Source organism: Lampetra fluviatilis, chromosome 11 (genome assembly GCF_964198595.1).
Source record: "Lampetra fluviatilis chromosome 11, kcLamFluv1.1, whole genome shotgun sequence".
NCBI lineage: Eukaryota > Metazoa > Chordata > Hyperoartia > Petromyzontiformes > Petromyzontidae > Lampetra > Lampetra fluviatilis.
In genome coordinates, this window is record NC_136285.1 from 15,204,378 (window position 1) to 15,224,882 (window position 20,505).

General features: G+C 57.3%; 1 protein-coding gene across 1 annotated transcript in view; it reads left to right on the plus strand.

Moving 5' to 3' along the window:
* LOC144934881 (plexin-A1-like) overlaps positions 1-20,505 on the plus strand; it is a 133,856-nt gene that overhangs the window by 11,193 nt on the left and 102,158 nt on the right. The window contains exon 3 of the mRNA XM_078861137.1: positions 5,835-6,017. Coding sequence (XP_078717263.1) covers positions 5,835-6,017 — 183 coding nt within the window. The remainder of the gene's footprint in view (positions 1-5,834; positions 6,018-20,505) is intronic.

The window sequence follows — 20,505 nt, forward strand, 5'->3', positions numbered from 1 at the left end:
GTTGTGGTGGTGGCGGTCGTGGTGGTGGCGGTTGTGGTGGTGGCGGTTGTGGTGGTGGCGAGCGAACCCGGTGCCCCGGGTCCGATTGTGTGTGTGTACGTTGAACTACTTTTGCGCCGTACGTAGCCAACCATGCTAATCGCGGGTGCGGGGAGATTGTCGCTCATGGCTGCCGACACCAGTGACAGTCCTGAGCCTCCCCCTAGGTCGACTCAGCCTCAAATGAGTACCTGGCGCGGTGTGTAATCATCGCCACTTGGCAGACAAAAGCGGCCACGCGTGGTGCTGGCCACCCACCCCCTCGTGTGCCGTGCCGACCTTCATAGGTGCTGCGACTCTCAAACAGCACTTTTTAAAACATGTTTTTCCATATATCGTAGGAGTCCTGCGATGTTAGTTTCTAATTTATTCAAAGCTGTTTTGTAGTTTTGGTGACCCTAGGTGCCTCTTGCAAACGAGACTCTGCCTTGGCTGCTTAGAGTTATCACCTGGTCCAACAAAACCAACTCGAGACTTGAAACAGAATGCACTGTTCTCCACCATCTTGAAAATACCCATAATGCTTTGCTCAGCGAAGTTATCCCCCACCTACCCTCCCCTCCAACTTGATCGCTGACAAGAGGACGGCTCCTCGGATTTAATCTGACTGCATCTCCTCAGCGAGTGGCCCGGTGCCTCGCTGCACCGTGCACGCGCTCTCCCCTGCGTTCAGAGGTCCGCTTGCCAGCGCCATCAAAGTTGACACCCCCATCAATGTTGACATCGCCTTGGAGAATAGATCCAAACTGAGGCCCTGAATACCAGCAGGTGTCCACAATGTGGAGGGTGTCTCTTAGTCACATCTAGACACTCTGTGGGTGTCTCTTAGTCACATCTAGACACGCTGTGGGTGTCTCTTAGTCACATCTAGACACTCTGTGGGTGTCTCTTAGTCACCTCTAGACACTCTGTGGGTGTCTCTTAGTCACATCTAGACACGCTGTGGGTGTCTCTTAGTCACATCTAGAGACTCTGTGGGTGTCTCTTAGTCACATCTAGACACGCTGTGGGTGTCTCTTAGTCACATCTAGACATTCTGTGGGTGTCTCTTAGTCACATCTAGACATGCTGTGGGTGTCTCTTAGTCACATCTAGACACTCTGTGGGTGTCTCTTAGTCACATCTAGACACGCTGTGGGTGTCTCTTAGTCACATCTAGACATGCTGTGGGTGTCTCTTAGTCACATCTAGACACGCTGTGGGTGTCTCTTAGTCACATCTAGACACTCTGTGGGTGTCTCTAAGTCACATCTAGACACGCTGTGGGTGTCTCTTAGTCACATCTAGACACGTTGTGGGTGTCTCTTAGTCACATCTAGACACGCTGTGGGTGTCTCTTAGTCACATCTAGACACGCTGTGGGTGTCTCTTAGTCCCATCTAGACACGCTGTGGGTGTCTATTAGTCACATCTAGACACGCTGTGGGTGTCTCTTAGTCACATCTAGACACGCTGTGGGTGTCTCTTAGCCACATCTAGACACGCTGTGGGTGTCTCTTAGCCACATCTAGACACGCTGTGGGTGTCTCTTAACCACATCTAGACACGCTGTGGGTGTCTATTAGCCACATCTAGACATGCTGTGGGTGTCTCTTAGCCACATCTAGACACGCTGTGAGTGTCTCTTAGCCACATCTAGACACGCTGTGGGTGTCTCTTAGCCACATCTAGACACGCTGTGGGTGTCTCTTAGCCACATCTAGACACGCTGTGGGTGTCTCTTAGTCACATCTAGACACACTGTGGGTGTCTCTTAGTCACATCTAGACACGCTGTGGGTGTCTCTTAGCCACATCTAGACACGCTGTGGGTGTCTCTTAGCCACATCTAGACACGCTGTGGGTGTATCTTAGTCACATCTAGACACGCTGTGGGTGTGTCTTAGTCACATCTAGACACGCTGTGGGTGTATCTTAGTCACATCTAGACACGCTGTGGGTGTCTCTTAGTCACATCTAGACACGCTGTGGGTGTCTCTTAGTCACATCTAGACACACTGTGGGTGTCTCTTAGTCACATCTAGACACGCTGTGGGTGTCTCTTAGTCACATCTAGACACTCTGTGGGTGTCTCTTAGTCACATCTAGACACACTGTGGGTGTCTCTTAGTCACATCTAGACACACTGTGGGTGTCTCTTAGTCACATCTAGACACGCTGTGGGTGTCTCTTAGTCACATCTAGACACACTGTGGGTGTCTCTTAGTCACATCTAGACACGCTGTGGGTGTGTCTTAGTCACATCTAGACACGCTGTGGGTGTATCTTAGTCACATCTAGACACGCTGTGGGTGTCTCTTAGTCACATCTAGACACGCTGTGGGTGTATCTTAGCCCCCAGGACTCGCTCGGGGTGATGTTTCCCCGCGGAGTCTCCACAGCCTCCCCCACCTCGCCTCCCACCGGTTGTCGTCGGTGTAATGATTCACGTGGCGCCCACGCAGCTCTGCCGGCTGTGGCCATTGTAAATCCCTAAAGCAAACACGCAAGGCCGCACGTTGGCTCACAGAAGCCGTAACGCAAACAGCCTTGGGTAGAGCTTCCTCGTCATAGTCGCCATCATCATCATCATGAGCCATGGTCAATCCACTGCTGGATGAAGTCCGCCACCTGTCACTGTCCCGCGGTGGAGCGAGCAACCCAGAACTCCCACACGAGGGGGGGAAACGTCGCTCCGTCTCCTCGGTAGACGTCCCTCTCGGACGCGTTCCATCCCGTGGGCTGCCACTCCGTGATGACTCTCGACCGCCGCTCGTCTTGGGCCTGCGTGACTTCTCAAGTCCACGCCTTCCTCGCTCGCTCTGCCTCTCCTCGCGTCCTCGCAAGGGGCGTCTCTGCGTTGTGCGCGAGTCGTTCACGACCACGGCGTGCCTGGTGGACGGCTCACAGCAGACCGCAGTCCGCACTCATTGCAACCCTTCCCCCTTGGGGCCAGTGCTGGGGCACTCTCTATCAGCAAGTTCAGATTCACCAAACTCGCTCCACCAGCCCTCGTCTTGCATCCGTAAGCAGCTATTATTTAAAACGATCAAATCAGAATTATGCGTAATATTCAACCTTCTTCGTTGATACACTGCTGGATGACGAACAGCACCGTGCCGATCATGGGGTGGTTGACCATACTTCACCACGCTGGTCAGTGCGGGTTCATGAAAGGGAATGGGGGGGGGAGTGCCCAGAACCGGTTTAGAAATTGCTCGCCACCGACATTAGCCATGGCCGGGGATCGAACCTGGGACATCTGTAAACAATATCGATTCAGGAGCCTCTTGAAATCGCGAACAGAGGCTGCACGGGAGAGATAGAGAGACCTCGGAAGGAGGGTTGAGTCGCCCTCTCTGCTTCTTCACCCGACCTGGCGGGCAGCTTTCGGCAACTCACTCGCAACCGGCGCGACTTGAAGAGCAGCAGAGGTTTTGATTTAAAGCCGATGGTGATTGCTTGTGTTGCAGTCGAAGCGTCGTGAGAATTTTATTGTTTTATATTTTTACTATTTTATTATTTCCCTTCTACGTGACTTTACCGAAAGAACCAAGAATATAGCAGCAGAGGTCTTAATTCTTGCGCAGACATTCGCAAATTAAAAATCCCATTTAAACTTCATTGAACGCATAACATTAATCTAGCACGGGACAGAGGCAGGAGAGGCGGGGGTTGGGCTTTGATGTCGAGGGAGATTACGACTGGATTACGGGCTCTGAAGCCACTTGCGTAAACACACAAAGGCAAAGATCCCCCGGATATCCTTTGATAACAACGGGCGGTTGGGACAAGTGCCGTTAGCGAGCACCTGTGAAGGCGCTCGCCAACAGCACTTGCCGATACAGTCGGTGAAGGCTATACGGGGGGGACCTTTGTCTTTGTGAGCGAGTGGGTGCGTTAGGGAGTGTGAGCGAGTGGGTGTCTCACCGCGGCTCTGACGGGCGGCTCTCTCGTTCTTTGTTTATTTATTTATTTCTCATCGCGATCAACAAAGAGGAGCCCCCCGTTGTCTGTCTCGCTGGCGGAGCCGCCTCGCGCCGTCTTCTCTGTCACTCCGCCGCCGCAGCAGCCGCCACAGCAGCAGCAGCAGCTCGGACTCGCGGCAAATCGAAGGCGACGTCGAGTCACATCGCGTGGCCACGACGTCTCCCCCCCTCCACCTCCCCCTCCTCCTCCCCCACCGCTCCGTGTGTCCCTGCGCGCGCGATGCATTCCCCCCTCCTCCTCTCCCCCTCCTCCTCCCCCTGCGCGTGCGTTTTAAATGCTAACATGTTCGGCGATGTCACATTTCATTCCTCGCTCAAGTGCGATCGCCCTCCACTTTGTTCCTCTGCGGACGCGGAGCGGCAGACTGCGGGGGAGGTGGGGGGGGGCAGTAGCCCCCCACTCCCACAGTGCCCCTAGCCGGGCCGAGCTTGAGGAGGCTGAGACGCTCCTGCCCGATGTCTTGCCCCCCCCCCCCCCACTAATGTGAATCTGCGAGATGTCTGCAGTAGTTAGAGGGGGGGGCACATACAATGCACCGATGAGTGCACCTGGGCAGTGCGCAGGGGGGTGCCGGGGCAGGGAGCGTTCAGCGTTCCACACCGACGGCTTCGTGGAAGCCCTCACACGGGGGAGGGGTTCCCCCTCATTAAACAAGGTCGCACTTGAGGGTTGCCCCCCCCCCTCTTCCTCTACCCCCCCCCCCCCAACTGTGAGCATGTGTGGAGGAGGGGCCGGGGGGTCTCTCATAGCCGGGGGCGCGGAGGGGCCGCGCCGCCGTGTCCCGGGGGGGGGGGGGTCCCGGGGTGCTGTGACGAGGCAAATGGGACGCAGACGCCCGGGCAGACAGAGAGGGAGGGAGCGGAGGGGGAGGGGGGAGGGGGGAGGGAGCGGAGGGAGCCACTGTGGGCACAGAGACGCGGTGCGGACACGCGGAGTGGGCCACAGACGAGGACGGAGGGACGAGCGGGACGGGGCGAGGCCTTCCAAAGGCTGTCGTCTCCATCCCCTGCACTCTCCCATACTCTGCGACGCTCTCCAAGACTCCTCCACTGCACTCTGTCCTCTAATAATATTTACAGCTTATATATCTACGCATTCCATAACATCTGAAGGCGCTTTACGTGAATGACAATGGGGGGTTGGGTTGGGTTTTAAGTGGCTCCAAGTTAAAACCTGAAAGATGTCTTGAGGTGGAAGAACTTGAAGATCCAAAACGAAACGAACTCCCCGACAGCCTTCGACAGAGAGTCCGACCGTGCGGGTGCCACGGGAGCCAAGGTCCAGAGATCGCTGCCCACGAGATTTGAGCTTCGTTCTGGGGATACAGAGCAGATCCAAATCCACAGACACCGATGGAAATGATCTAAACCAAGTCCTGGGCCTTCTCCAAGGTCGACTCAACCTTAAATGAGTACCTGGTGCAGTGGGTAAACACCAGCACCACGGAGGGAGACAAACGTCGATGGGGTGCTCCTGGCCACACAGTAAGGGTGCGATGGTGCTGGTGTGTGTGATCCCAATTGAGTAATTTGCTGGTAATTTTTCAACATTGGAATGTTTAGGCCAATACTAGTTGCCCAAACATTCGTTTCCTCTGGAGAACCCGGAGGAAACGAAAGTAGAACAGAGGGAGAACATATCAACTCCCCACTCACCCGTACACACACTCAACAGAACAGAGAGAGAACATGTAAACTCCGCACAGAACGGCGCACCCGGGTCAGGAAGTCAAACCCAGGCACCTCTTGCTGTGGGGCACGAGCGTCACCCCTGAGCGCTGTTGACGTGTTCATTGTCCTGCTCCTCATCGCCCCCTCCCGCTCTCAGACGATCAACATCACCGACCGCTTCTGCGGCCTCAACTTGAACCAGCCGCTGGGAGGCGACACGATCATCACGGGCGTGCCGCTCTTCTCGGACGACCGCGACGCCATGAGCTCCGTCACGGCCTACGTCTACAAGGACTACGCCGTGGCGTTCGTCGGCACCGCCTCGGGGAACCTCAAGAAGGTACGAGCGGCCGGTATCGCGGGGGTGGGGGGGGGGGGGGTTCGGTGGACCGGTGGGAGCGGCCCCGCAGGGTCGAGGGCCCGGCGAGCCGGCGGGGCCTCGTGGCGGTGGTGCACTGGAGGGGGAACGCTCCTTGTGGCTGGGTCGTTGCTGGGCTTGCAAAGACCGGGTCCCGTTGGTCCTGGGGGAATTAAGTGCGACAGCATGGGTTCGAAGACCCGTAGAGTTACACGAAGACACGTAGACTCGCATAGAGACCCGTAGAGTTACACGGAGACTCGCGGGGACGCGCGGCCTTTGCGTTTGATGCCGTGGAGAATCCTGCGCTCGGGAGGGGGAGGGCACGACGGCGCGCACCCCACGGTACATGGGGTGTGCGCGCTGCGTCAGTTCTGGCCGGGCTCTCGCGGCCCACACATTGGTTGTGTCGGAGAGGTGGGGGGGGGGTCCCTTGTTTTGTCTGCCGAGCCGAAGACAGACGCAGCAGTCGGTTCACTGTTGGCTGTTGGACGAGACGCCGGGGAGGGGCGTCCGAGACGACGATGTCCCCCTGAGTCTCCCACGCCACCCCCCCCCTCCCCCTCGTGCCTCCTGTGTCCGAGTCAATCAGCGAGTCCCCCACCATCTCCCGGTGTCCGACGCGGCGGGGAGTGGAGCGACTCCCGCTGAGTTCCGGTGCCAGTATCGGCCGTTGTCATCTTACCGAAGGGTTGCCGGGCCGCTGGTAGATGACTGGAGCTGGTGGCACGTGAGCAGTCGTAGCCAAAGCTACTGGACATGGTGTGCCGGGTGCGTAAATGTTTAACGGCATCACCGATCCGGCGGACATTAACCCAACAAACGCACGTGGCCAGTTGCCCAGAAGGCAACTCCGACTCAAGCTATGACGTCACAGCATCGTCACAGCAGCACTTCCTGTTTACATTGCATATGGCGTCATCACGCTGACAATGGGGTTTAAAAACAAACGCAATCGGATGCCACCGTTACGCTTTAAGAATATTTATACAGCACTGGAGGAATTATGCACATTCGTTACCTTAATGTATTTTCATAAAACATCCCACCATTCTTAAAATCAAGAATGGTAGGATCGCATTCGATCGTCAGCGGGAGGAGACCGATGCCAACTCCGGGCAGAGCCTCCCGGGCCGCCGAGCCGCGAGGAGGGTTGGCGAGCCGAGCTCTCCGCTCCTCGTGAGTGCAGCGTCGGCGCTCGTCCATGCGAGCGCTTGTGATCGAGCACGCAGTGGCGTCGCAAGCTCCCGCCTTCACGGCCGGTCGTGGCAGCGCTTGCAAATGTTTGTCCAGCAGACGCGCGGACGAGGAGGGCACCTGGACATCTGTGAAAGAAATAGCTTTGTAGCTCATCAGATTCCTCCGGTATCAATAAATATTCTGAATAAGAAGAACCGTGCCTAAGCATGGCTGGGGATGTGTTTCATTGTTCGCTACGGAAGCCGGTGCGTGGTGGGGGGGGGAGCTGCCAGGGTAAAATGCGTTTCATATTTGCGATAATCCGCGTCTCTGGTAACGCTTTGATCATCTTGTCTGGTTCTCTCTCTCTCGGGTGACTTGAAACGAAAGTTTAATTCACAGCGGATCATGGTCGCGAGAGTTATGTACAGACAGGCAGGCAGAGCTCATGCATCGACGTGTTCAACTTTGATTGGAAAGTGTTATTGGTGATACATGTCAAATACAGAATAATCTATTCTTTGTAAAACAAGAACGTGATCTGATGGTGATGCTGCTGCTGCGTTGGCAGCGGTGCACAAGCAGAGCCCACAGCAGCAACAGCAACTCGGCACGCTCGTAAGCAACTTGTGTCCTATGAAGGGCCGTTGCCTAAAACGTTCCCTGTTTTAAATACAGTACAGCATTTTCCTTTTTAGACCACGCAGTGTTATTGACGATCGTCCTTTGAAAAGTAATTATCATACAAATAATACAGATAATGTTACGTTGGGAGAATGTTCTCCGCCGTAATGGAAGTACTGTATATAATTTTGGAGGCCGACGAGAGAAAAGCGGGAGTGAATGTGGCGTGACCTGGATTGCGGGCTCTGTGTGTGCCCTGCGCTCACACAATGAGCGCTGATTTACTGCGATCACGAATCTCCGAGCGGCGGAGGCGGTGAATCGGGGGAGGGGGATGGAGGAGCGGTGGCGCAGCGGTTAGCGCAGTCAGCGTGCTATGAACCCGGCGACCCGAGTGCACTTCTGCACAAGCTGGAGGTGGACACTCGTACTGTCCCCAGGCCCCTCTTGCCAAGGACTGCACTTGTTTTTCCTAGTCCGTTTGGAGGTAGCAGTATCAGTCGGTTTGGCCAGACATTCATGATGAGTGAGCTCAAGGAGATTACAGCGATCACTCGTCATCATTATGAACGGCTTTGTGATAGGAGTGTCGTAATTATCGTCATCTGCATCGTAAAATCATCATCATACCAACATTGTCATCGATGTCAACCATGAATGATCATCATCATCAGCAGTGGTAGAGGGGTGGCTTTGTGAAGTCATCATCATCTGTATCAAGACGATCACCATCATCATCATGATGATGATCAACAACATCTCCGTTGTCATCACCACCACCACCTCCTCCTTGGCGTGCCTGCCCTCTTGAGAGAGTGGTGCCGTGGCCCCCACTGTGGGCCAGGATCCCCCCTGCCCCCCTCCCTGTCCCCCTCCCTGTCCCCCTCCCTGTCCCCCCTCCTCCCCTATTAAGACGACGGCGTCATGGCAACTGACAGCGGCGAAGGGCGAAGCCTGGGCCCCGCGTGAACGAGGATCCATCCCCGCACCCTGACCCCGCTCTCCATCAGCCGCGTATTCATCTCCCTCCACATTCTCTTCCATCCTCCTCCCTCGTAATCCTCATTCCCTCCCTCCCCCCTCGGCCATGCCCACCCTCCATTGTCGTTGCCGGAGGTGGAGAAGACAGGCACAGGGAGGAGGAGGTGGGAGACGCAGGCACAGGGAGGAGGAGGTGGGAGACGCAGGCACAGGGAGGAGGAGGTGGAGGAGGAGGGAGACGCGATGAGGGGGACGGTGGTGGCGCTGCGGGCATGCTCGCAGTCCCCGCAGCGGAGGCGGCGCATCGCCTCTCCCTCGCTCCCTCCGTCTCGCTCCATCTCCCACCATCTTTCATCTCTCCCATCTCCCTATCTCCCGCACTCTCTCCCCATCTCTCTCAGGCTGCCTCCGTCGTCATCTATCCGACTCTCTCTCTCTCCCTCCCTCGCCCGCTGCATCGCTCCCTCTCCACTCTCCCTCCAGCTCTCATCTCTCCGCGTCCCTCCCCCATCTCTCTCCATCGCCTTATCTCCGTCTCCCCCATATTTCCATCTCCTATCTCCCTTCATCTCTCATCTCTCTCAATCCGCACTTCACTTGCCTCTGCAGCGCCGTGAAATGAGAGACGCGATCGGGCAGTGGGGAGGGGGTGGGGGGGGGTACGGAGTCGGGGGGGGAGGGCGACGTTGCCTCGCCCGCTCGCCCGCTCTGCCGCGTCATCTGGATGCTCGCTCCATAAACGCTCCTTTGTGGCCGTCGTTTGTGGCCGTCGTTTGCGCCATTTCTGTAACGTTCCCAACGAGCGCCGTTAATTGAGAGCAGGCGCGCGTGCAAGGGATGCGCCCTCGCCCGCGGTGATTCACGACGCTGCCCCCCCCGCACCCCCCCACGCCACCGTCCCCAGTGCCCCCCCCACCCTCCCCACCACCTCCCTCCCCACCCTACCCACCACCACCACCTTCCTCCCCACCCTCCCCACTGCCACCACCACCACCCTACCCACCACCATCACCTCCTTTCCCCACCGTCCCCACCACCACCACCCTCCCCACCACCTCCACCTCCCACCACCTCCACCTCCCACCAACCACCCTTCACCCCCCCCCCCGATCCCCAAACCCAAATAGGCTATTTGGGTTTGGGAGATTTTGATTAAAATTAAAATCGACTGCCACTGTGTGCGAGAGTGACTTCCTGCGCAGGTGCAGCTGACCGCCAATGCTGCGCTCACCATCATAACCACCAACACCACCATCATCAACACCACCACCAACACCACCACCACCACCATCATCACCAACACCACCATCACCAACACCACCATCACCAACACCACCACCGACACCACCATAATACCACCACCAACACCACCAACACCATCATCAGCAACACCTACACCATCATCATCTACATACACCACCACCACGGTCATGTATTTATTTAGCGCGTACGTTTACCCATGCTCGTATAATTCCATTCCCCGGTGGGGGTAAGTGTGGTGGGTGGGGGGCGACGGTGGCGCTGATTCATTACCGCACCGTCGTCACGATGAGTATGCGACATAGACAAACATCGGCATGAGCAAAAGATGCTCTTGTAGCAGGACCCTCCTGCAAGCGAGTCTTGAGACTCTCAACAAGCCTTTCCTGGATAAATAGTCAACATGCAGAGAGATTTCCTGCTAAAATTAGAATTGAAGTGGTGCTCATACCCTCGTTATAATCCTGCAAAGCCGGTGATAGAAATTCCGCATTTCTATGGCGGGGGCGAGTCTATTCATAAGACCACCAGCGTCAACTTCCGAACAGAGTGGTACCCATTTGATCAACCTCAATGGGGGTTGACGGATAGTCCACACCAACCACCGCCTCCCCCACCCCCGACCAGGATTTGAACTCTCAACCTCTAGATGGCGAGGCGCTGAGCGGTGATCTCGCGGTGCGTGGGTGCAGGAGGCCGGGGTGCACGGTGACCAACCCAAGCCACTGTGAGCGAAGCAGTCCCCCGCACCTCAGGGGTTTGGCGGCCGCGTGAAACGTGAACGGCGAGCGGTGCGTTATTAGCGGAGCTCCCCGGCTCGAGAGCTCCGGCGAAGCGGATTTGAGGTCTCCACAGCAACCCCTTTCGGCTCGGCGCCCGGGGACCGCGGCGGCGGCGGCGGCGCGAGGGGAGGGCCCTGCCCCTGCCCCGACCGGAATCGTAGCCGGCAGCACCACAGCGGTCCATCGATTCCCTCGCATGGCGTGATTCCCGTTACACCCCACGCCGTAAACAAGGGCTGTCTTCCACACTCTGATTATCTCCTCTGTCTCTCGACTGGCCTCTCGATGGACACTCCACGAAGAAGGGCCATTGCCCGAAACGTCGCCTGTTGTGCACGCTTCCCCTGTCGGGCCGTGTCGGGGGTCAGATCGCGGATGGCCGTCTGTGGAGGCCCTCTGAGGAGGGCCTCTGAGGAGGCCGTCTGTGGAGGCCGTCTGAGGAGGCCGTCTGTGGAGGCCATCTGAGGAGGCCGTCTGTGGAGGCCGTCTGAGGAGGCCGTCTGAGGAGGCCCTCTGAGGAGGCCGTCTGAGGAGGCCGTCTGAGGAGGCCGTCTGTGGAGGCCCTCTGAGGAGGCCCTCTGAGGAGGCCCTCTGAGGAGGCCCTCTGAGGAGGCCCTCTGAGGAGGCCGTCTGTGGAGGCCCTCTGAGGAGGCCCTCTGAGGAGGCCCTCTGAGGAGGTCGTCTGAGGAGGCCCTCTGAGGAGGCCGTCTGAGGAGGCCGTCTGAGGAGGCCGTCTGTGGAGGCCGTCTGAGGAGGCCGTCTGTGGAGGCCGTCTGAGGAGGCCGTCTGAGGAGGCCGATTGTGGAGGCCGTCTGTGGAGGCCCTCTGAGGAGGCCGTCTGAGGAGGCCCTCTGAGGAGGCCGTCTGTGGAGGCCGTCTGTGGAGGCCGTCTGTGGAGGCCCTCTGAGGAGGCCGTCTGAGGAGGCCCTCTGAGGAGGCCGTCTGAGGAGGCCGTCTGAGGAGGCCGCTGGCCCCCCGGCTGCTCACGGCCGCGTTATCGTTTGAGCGGCAGCAGCTGCCGCGCTGGCGCATCGCGCTGCACGGACGCTGATTTTCAAATTGATGCCGAATTACACACACATTGCCGCTCGTGCCAACACCAAATACATCACTCGCGTCGCCGCGGAGAGTACACGGAACGAAATAGACACTCAGGCAACTCGCCTGCCTCCATCGCGTGCTTGTCTCTCCACTTCACAAACAGAAAGACAACGATATACGTTTTGACACATTCCATCAGCCCCACCGCCTCCAGGGAGTGCGTTCTTTCAGCAGCATTGATTTATAGCTTGTATTCCCTCATCATCATCATCAGCAGTCACGTTCAATCAACTGCTGGATGACGGCCATCGCCCGTCGGAATGCCTGGGATGTGCCGATGCTGCTGTCGCTGCTGCTGCTGCTGCGGCGGTGGGTAAATGAATGAGTTGATTGTTTTAATTAACGTGATTAATTAATGAGTACGTTTGTGGGGAATAATCGCCATTTTCTGTACTTTTGAGGCATAAGCAATTAGGAACTAACACTTACTAGCCAGGAACAAAACATTTTTTTAACCGGTTCTGGGCCTCCCCTTGGTCGACTCAGTCTCAAATGAGTACCTGGTGTGATGTGTAAGCGTCGCCACTGGGGAGACAAAGGTGGTGCTGGCCTTCATTGGTGCTCCTCGCTAACAGCACCCAAAAGTCTGCTAAGGCTATAGGGGAAATCTGTGCACGTTGTGTGTGAGTGTGGTGCATGTTGTGTACATGTGTAAGTATGAGTGTTGTGTGTATTTGTGTGCGTGCGTGTCGTGTGTCTGTTGTGTTTCCGCCGGCCAGTCCATTAGAGACTTAGCGGTGATGGCATATTTCAGCGTAATTGCATTCATATTCATGTAATTGTACTTTATGTAATCAAAGAGGCTTGTTACTCTTCACAGAAACCCCCTACCGATGATTAACTTTTAACAAATGAAATTTTTAATTGAATTTTTTCCTCACGCCGACAATGCACAATGTAATTTGCAATTAGCGCAGAGCGATGTGGGCTTGCCGCTCGGCGCCGCTCACAGCGTGGCGAGTGTGACCCACGCTGACTCCGCGACTCACCGGCACCGCCAACTCGAGCGGACGGTGGAGTCAATGGCCTGGCTGCTTTAGCTCGTGCCCTCCACCCAATGTCCTCCACCCAGTGTGATTTACTCAATGTAATCTACTCCATGTCCTCTACGCACTGTGCTCCATTGATTGTCCTCGACCGAACGTGACCGCATCTTCTGTGTCCTCCATCAGATGCACTCCACCTTTGTGTCCTCCACTCGCCCTTAAACCCCCCATCGGAGACACAAACTCGAAGTAATTTACTTCCGTATTAACCTCGTCTGAAAATTTGACTTAATTTCACCGATTTTTTTGTCGTTTTACCGAATTTTCACTTCGGACGGAATTGGCGAGCGGCCTCCTTTGGCCAGGCGGCACGATCCGGCACTGCGCAACGAACCGAGCGGCACCGGCTCCGCTCGCGTGAGCGCACGCTCGTGGCTGATGAAAGCCGCCCTCCCTGGGAGCGAGAACAACGGCCTCCCTTGGACAGCCCCGGCGCACGCGGCCACCGAGCGCCACGCTCGCAACATCCAAAGTCGCCCGCGTTTGAAGTCGTTTCACAGAGCGAGGCGGCGACTGGGATTTTTTTAAACGGCGCTCGTTAATATTCCTGTCGACGCGTTCCCCGGCGTGGGGGGGGGGGGGAGCGGCGTCGATGGAGGCTGCGAGAGCTCCAGCGCCGGCGTTTGGAACGCTCCGCGGGCCTCACGTCTGCGGGGCGACGCGGCGGCGCCGTCGAATGAGGAGTAGCGGTGGAGCTTAAAAGCCCGGGGCTCTCCTCCGGCGAAGTAAAATAACAATTAAGGTGTTGGTGCTGCCCCCGTGGAGAGACGTCGCCGCGCTCTACGAGCGCCGGCCGGGCCTCGCCAGATCTTCCCGCCGGATTTCTCCTCGTGTGAAAATTACAGTGTGCTGTCAAGTTTGCGGATTGTGTGACAGGAGTTTTGCCTCCCGGTCCTTAAAATATTTCTCTCCGGGCGGGCGGATTGTGGGGGTGGTGGTGGGAGGGTGGGAGGAGGGTGTGGGGGTGGTGGCACGGCCGGGATGGAGCGTGAGGAGTGCGGCGAGGTGAGCGGTTGCGCCGCGCAAATTTACGCGCTTCAAATGTCTCCGGCGGGTTTGGGGTTTTTATTTCATGTCTTCTAAAATTGGGTGCGAAGGCGCACGGGTTCTGGTGCACCGAAACTGGCGCGCACCACTGCTGCCGCCGCTGGTAATTGGCGTTTGCGGCACCAGCGCCGGTGGGATGACATTCCTGCGAGCGGGTGAGCGGGTGAGCGGGTGAGCGGGTGAGCGGGTGAGCGGGTGAGCGTGAGCGGGTGAGCGTGAGCGTGAGCGGGTGAGCGTGAGCGAGCGAGTGAGCGTGAGCGAGCGGGACAGATCGAGCGCGTGTGTGCGTCCATGTGTGAGTGAGTGTGCGAATGTGCATGCATGCATTGCATGGATATCTGAACCGTTCCCAGTTACTTTTTTGTGAGCCTCCCCTCGGTCAACTCAGCCTTAAGCGAATACCTGGTGCAATGCATAAACTCAGAACTGGAAAGACAAAGGTGGCGGGGCGTGCTGCTGGCCACGCTACCCCACCATGTACCACGTTGGCCTTCGTAGGCGCTCGCCAGCAACGCTTGCCTCCACAGCCTGTGTGCCTATATAGCGGATCTTGGTCTTTGCTGCGAGGATGAGTAGTGGTCGCAGGTTGATAAGAATATGGAAACTATATTCTTAGGTTTTTTCGGTAAAGTCACGTAGGTTTTACCTACGTGACTTTACCGAAAAAACCTAAGAATATGAATCCTTGCAGTCACGAAAGCTTCAAATCTAGAATATGGAAACTACGTCGGTGGGCATTTTCCAATGGCATCAAAAACGTATGTTGCAGCGCTACGCCTGTTACCATGGCGATCTGACCTCTGACCCCCAGATCCTGACCCCCAGGATCAGCTCTGAAGAGTTTCAGAGCGTTGCTCTGAGGTCTCGGGGGAGAAAGAATTCTTCAGACCAAATACGGTCATGGGGCGAGAGGGGCCTGGATCTGTGCTGGTGGTCGCGCCTCAGGTATTGGAGGAAGTCGCCTCCCCTGTGTGTCTGGCTGGTTGGCCGATGTCGTCACGTGTGCCCAGATATTTGCATGAAGTGGTCCAGACCCTGAGACCAGACGGCCTCACAAGTGAACCGCTGAGGGAGGGTGGCGATTGAGTGCATGCAGGCTGCCCTAATGCATGACATAATTACAATGTATTTAGCCAATGGACGGGTTCTGTGGGATTGGAAGGATGCCCTCCTGGTCTCCCTTTTTAAGAATGGGGGGGACTGTAATGATAGTAAAAACTACCGGGGCATTTTCCCCCTTAGCCTGGCATGTGGGGGCCTCTGCCTATTCATCGCGTCTTTTGTGAAGTGTTTCTTGAAAAAGATTAGAGCCACATTTCTAATTGGACACAAAATAAAAGCGCGAGATGCAGCTGGAATTCATCGGCCATCATCATCTCTCACCGCTGACCGAAGGCCTCTCCGAGCCGAGCTGTCCTCGACGCTGAGCGGTCGCGTGACGCGACGATCCGCCTCGCTCCGTCTCCGTGGCCGACGTTCTCTTTGGCGCTTTCCCTCCTCCTCTGACCGCCGCTCCGTCGCCGCTCTCCGCGGCCGTCCCGGTGCGTCTCACGTCCCGGCCCCAGGCCACTCGCTTCTTTTTCGTAGTTGGCGTCCCGAACCCGCGGATGTCCTCCGGGCTGCCCGCGTGCGCTCCCCATTCCTGCCTCTCTCTGACGCGTGACTCGGGGACACTGACGCTCGTGTCGAAAGCGTCGCGAAAGCTGAATACTAAACTCTGAACGAGAATGTTTCATTTTAGCCGGCAAGGCCCACTGAGCTATATATCGCTCTTTTTACAAGTCATAGCTCGACGAAGTGGCTCGTCACGTGGACAATTTATAGCAGCAGCCAAACACTCAAAACGCATGACGTTGATTCTAAATGTGGAAAAAAAAACCGGAAGACCTGAAAAAAATCTATGTGACCACGGGGAGAGAGACACGCAAACTCCAAATATACAGGTGTCAAGAGTTGGGATCGAACCCACGACCTCCTCCATACCAAGCGAGGTAGTTGACTTCTCGCCACCGAATAGCGTGCAGCGAGCGCAGAGGAGCGAGGTGGCTGCTTGGTTCCACGGGGCGCCGTGTGGCTCCACGCTGCAGCGCACCCCTTTGATGGATTCGCCCATCTGGGCTTCAGAGAGGACAACCACATCTTGAATAAAGGTTGTCCATATGCGCGTGTGCGTGCGTGGATCATCTGTTAACTCACAACACCTGGGTCTTCCCTATGACCTCCTGCTGGCGAATCTTGAATGGGGCACACCACCTGGCATTCAAGTGCACTTAGCCTGGCACCGGTACTATTGTGAGATATAACCCGAACAGAGGGGCACGGTGAGTGTACGGTTGGCATTTGTTTGTTTGTGTGTGTACATGCTCCTGTGTTTATGTGTGTGGGGAGTTGTAGTGTAGCGGTTCGCGTGCTGCGCTACGAACCCGCTCACCCGAGTTCGATTCCCGCTCACCCGAGTTTAATTCCTGCTCACGGCCAACACCAGTGACGAGTATCTGAACCGGTCCTGGGCCTCCCCTAGGTCTACTCAGCCTCAAATGAGTACCTGGTGCGGTGTGTAAAAACATCGCCACTGGGGAGACAAAGGCGACCGGGAGTGGTGTAGTACACCTTGCCGGCCTTCATAGGTGCTCGTTAACAGCACTTGCCCCAACAGTCTGTTAAGGCTATACAGGGGATCTTTGTATTTGTGTTGTTTTGTGTATGTTTGCACGCTCGGGGGTATGTAATCTGTCTGCCACCCGATGGCTCAGCCCAATTAAGGTCCCCGTTGATAGGTGGCTGTGGCAGAGGCGGGCACGGCGGAGAGGGGCCTCTCTAACTGGCGCTCGCAGCCCTCCCTGGCTTTGGCAAACATTACCCGCTCTCTCCGTCTCCTGCTTGGGAGAGAGAGAGAGAGAGAAAAACAGTTTTGCTCATTATTTTCTGAAGTGCAGTCTGCCTTCACTTTCTCTGGCTGGTTACTGCGTTAATAAAAATTCAAGAGGCTTTCAATTTGTATTTACTGCCTCTGCAAAGACCCTGAAAACATACGATTCTCCGGTCGTGTTTAAGTTGTTATCCAATATCACGATCGCTGTCCAACAAAGTACAAATCACTGAAGTTTGCGGCCACTTTGGGAAATTGTGTTTTTCCAAATATACCCAGTAATCACTGAAGTTTGTTTTGTTGCTCTCTCGCTCGCACTCAACTCCAACCCAGGAATGTGCGATGGGCGTCTCGTGACGAGTCCGGGGCGCGCTCGACTCCGCGTCGCTGGCAGTGCAGGCTCGTCCACACTGGCTGGCGTCAGGAAATATTTTTGCGGTGGTGTTAGTGGCGGTGGTGGTAGGGGTGGGAGGAGTGTTAGTGCAACGGTTAGCGTGACGCTGCGCTACGAATCCGCCGACGCGAGTATAATTCCCGCTCACGGCCAACACCAGCGACGAATATCTGAACCGGTCTTGCCCCAACAGTCTGTTAAGGCTATACGGGGGAGGGGGGGGTGGGTCTTTGTCTTTGATGATGGTCGTGGTGGCAGTGGCGGTGGTGGCAATGGTGATGGTGCAGTGTCACGAGGCGCTGTTTAAGTCGTCACAGTCAGAGAGCGTCTCGCTCGTAAAATGTCACTTCTAAGACGGCGCTCGGCACGACAGTGAGCATGGGGTCACGGGATCGTGCACCCCCCCGACCCCATTTGTAACGCGATTGCACGGCACGCACACTCGCTAGCTACGCCGCTGCGCAGGAGGAGGGCTCCGGTAGGCGCGAGGCAGAACGAGGCGTTGCGAGGCGCGGGGCGCGTCCCCCTGCACCGAGGGCGTCTCTGGTTGTGCCCAGAGCCGGGTCCATCGCCACGCATCTAGCCACGTGTCTAGCCGCCACAGCCCATCACAGCAAGCCGTCTACTGGATGCGATGTGCCCAAGGTGCAGACATAACTTCTGGATTGGCGACCCGAATTAAACGAATTCGTGGTCGCTTTGATGATCTCGAGGCCCGCGACCACCGCCCCCCCCCGGGATTAGAATCGGCGGGCTGAGAGCGCTCGCTCCACCCTCTGTTTGCGGGGGTGGCTGCACCACGCCGAGACGACGCGCGGCACGGGATCCCACGGCGCTGGGGATGGCTCGGCTGGCGGTAGCAGCAATTTGTGTTGGGAAGTGCAGAGCGGTGGAAATGGAATCGATAAACGCCGAGGCCGAGGGACGGGCGGAGCGAGCGCGCACGGTCGGGGAACGGCCGTGACGACTATCGCAGGGGAACATCTCCTCCGCTCGTTTCCTCTCTCCGAACAAATCGATTTCACCCCCCCCCTGCTCGCTGTTCCTCCTTCCTTCTGTGGACTTTAACCGGTTTTTGTATTTCTTAAATTATTAACACCACCACAACAATTGTATGCGCGCGCGCTCTCTCCCCGGTAGCCGTAGAGAAACGCTGACGCGGCCACTCCCGCTGTGGAGAGAAAAACACGGAAAAAAGCTGCACACAAAGTGAAAAACGCCGGCGGGGCGATGTGGGGGGTTGAAGGCATGGGAGGGGGAGGGGGTCGAACGGGGCCCGAGGGGGCCTGCACCGTGCAGCGAGGCACGTGGTTTGTCACTCTTTAATGCTGCCTGGGATCGAGCGTCGCTTGCTGCGTGGGGCCGGGGCCCGGGCGGATCGCGCCGTGGAGGCGGCGTCCTCCGCACCGGGCGCGCTCGGCAGACGCCAGGGGCCTCCCGGCAGATGCCGGAGTCACGGCGTTGGCTCTCGCTCGCTCGCTCGCTCTCTCTTTCTCGCTCTCTCTTTCTCGCTCTCTCTCTCTCGCTCGCTCTCTCTCTCGCCCTCTCTCTCTCTCGCCCTCTCCTCTCGTGCGCTGAGGTGGCGCGGAGGAGGGAGTGTGCTGAGTGGGGAGGGTGGTTGCAGGAGAGGGAGTGAGTGTGGGTGGTGATGGTGGAGGAGCAGGAGTGTGGGTAGTGTAGGAGGAGGAGAGGGAGTGTGTTTAGTGGGGAGGGGAGTGGAGGAGGAGGAGAGGGAGTGTGTTGAGTGGGGATGGTTGAGGAGGAGGAGAGGGAGTGTGTTGAGTGGGGAGGGGAGTGGAGGAGGAGGAGAGGGAGTGTGTTGAGTGGGGATGGTTGAGGAGGAGGAGAGGGAGTGTGTTGAGTGGGGAGGGGAGTGGAGGAGGAGGAGAGGGAGTGTGTTGAGTGGGGAGGGGAGTGGAGGAGGAGAGTGTGTTGAGTGGGGAGGGGAGTGGAGGAGGAGGAGAGGGAGTGTGTTGAGTGGGGAGGGGAGTGGAGGAGGAGAGTGTGTTGAGTGGGGAGGGGAGTGGAGGAGGAGGAGAGGGAGTGTGTTGAGTGGGGAGGGGAGTGGAGGAGGAGAGTGTGTTGAGTGGGGAGGGGAGTGGAGGAGGAGGAGAGTGTGTTGAGTGGGGAGGGTAGTGGAGGAGGAGAGTGTGTTGAGTGGGGAGGGGAGTGGAGGAGGAGGAGAGGGAGTGTGAGTGGAGAGGGTAGTGGAGGAGGAGAGTGTGTTGAGTGGGGAGGGGAGTGGAGGAGGAGGAGAGGGAGTGTGAGTGGAGAGGGTAGTGGAGGAGGAGAGTGTGTTGAGTGGGGATGGTTGAGGAGGAGGAGAGGGAGTGTGTTGAGTGGGGAGGGGAGTGGAGGAGGAGAGTGTGTTGAGTGGGGATGGTTGAGGAGGAGGAGAGGGAGTGTGTTGAGTGGGGAGGGTAGTGGAGGAGGAGGAGAGGGAGTGTGTTGAGTGGGGAGGGTAGTGGAGGAGGAGGAGAGGGAGTGTGAGTGGGGAGGGGAGTGGAGGAGGAGAGTGTGTTGAGTGGGGATGGTTGAGGAGGAGGAGAGTGTGTTGAGTGGGGAGGGTAGTGGAGGAGGAGGAGAGGGAGTGTGTTGAGTGGGGAGGGTAGTGGAGGAGGAGAGTGTGTTGAGTGGGGATGGTTGAGGAGGAGGAGAGTGGCTCCCAGATCTTCACACCACACCCACACGATTTTGATTCCCCAACAGCACCACGTGTCCGCACCCCACTCCTCCCCGCTCCGTGATCCACCTCCGTCTGGCTGGGGATTCGCGCTTCCTCATCAGAAGTTTGAATAACCCGCAGTGATCAGGGGTCGGGAGGGGGGTGTAGGGGGGGGGGCAGCGTGAGGATTTGAGGCAGTAGAGCGGGGCGTGGATGTGGCCGGGATGGCGCGGCAGGAATACGGTGTGGCCACCGGGACGTGCGGTGGGGTGAACAGAGTGGCATGGTGTGTGTGCCCGTGGTGGAGTGGTGGTGTTGGTATGGTCACCATGGCCTGGGCAGGGCTAGTGTGGGTGAAGTGGTGTGGTCAGATTGGTTTGGCGTGACTTGATGTGGTTTGGGCACGCGGGGAGACAATCAGACCCATGCCAGTACAGCAAGTGGGTTCCTGGATGTCTCTATGGCCTTACCCTACGGGGCACGGTGGGCCTTCTCCAGGTTTTCCGGTTTCCATCCGACGTG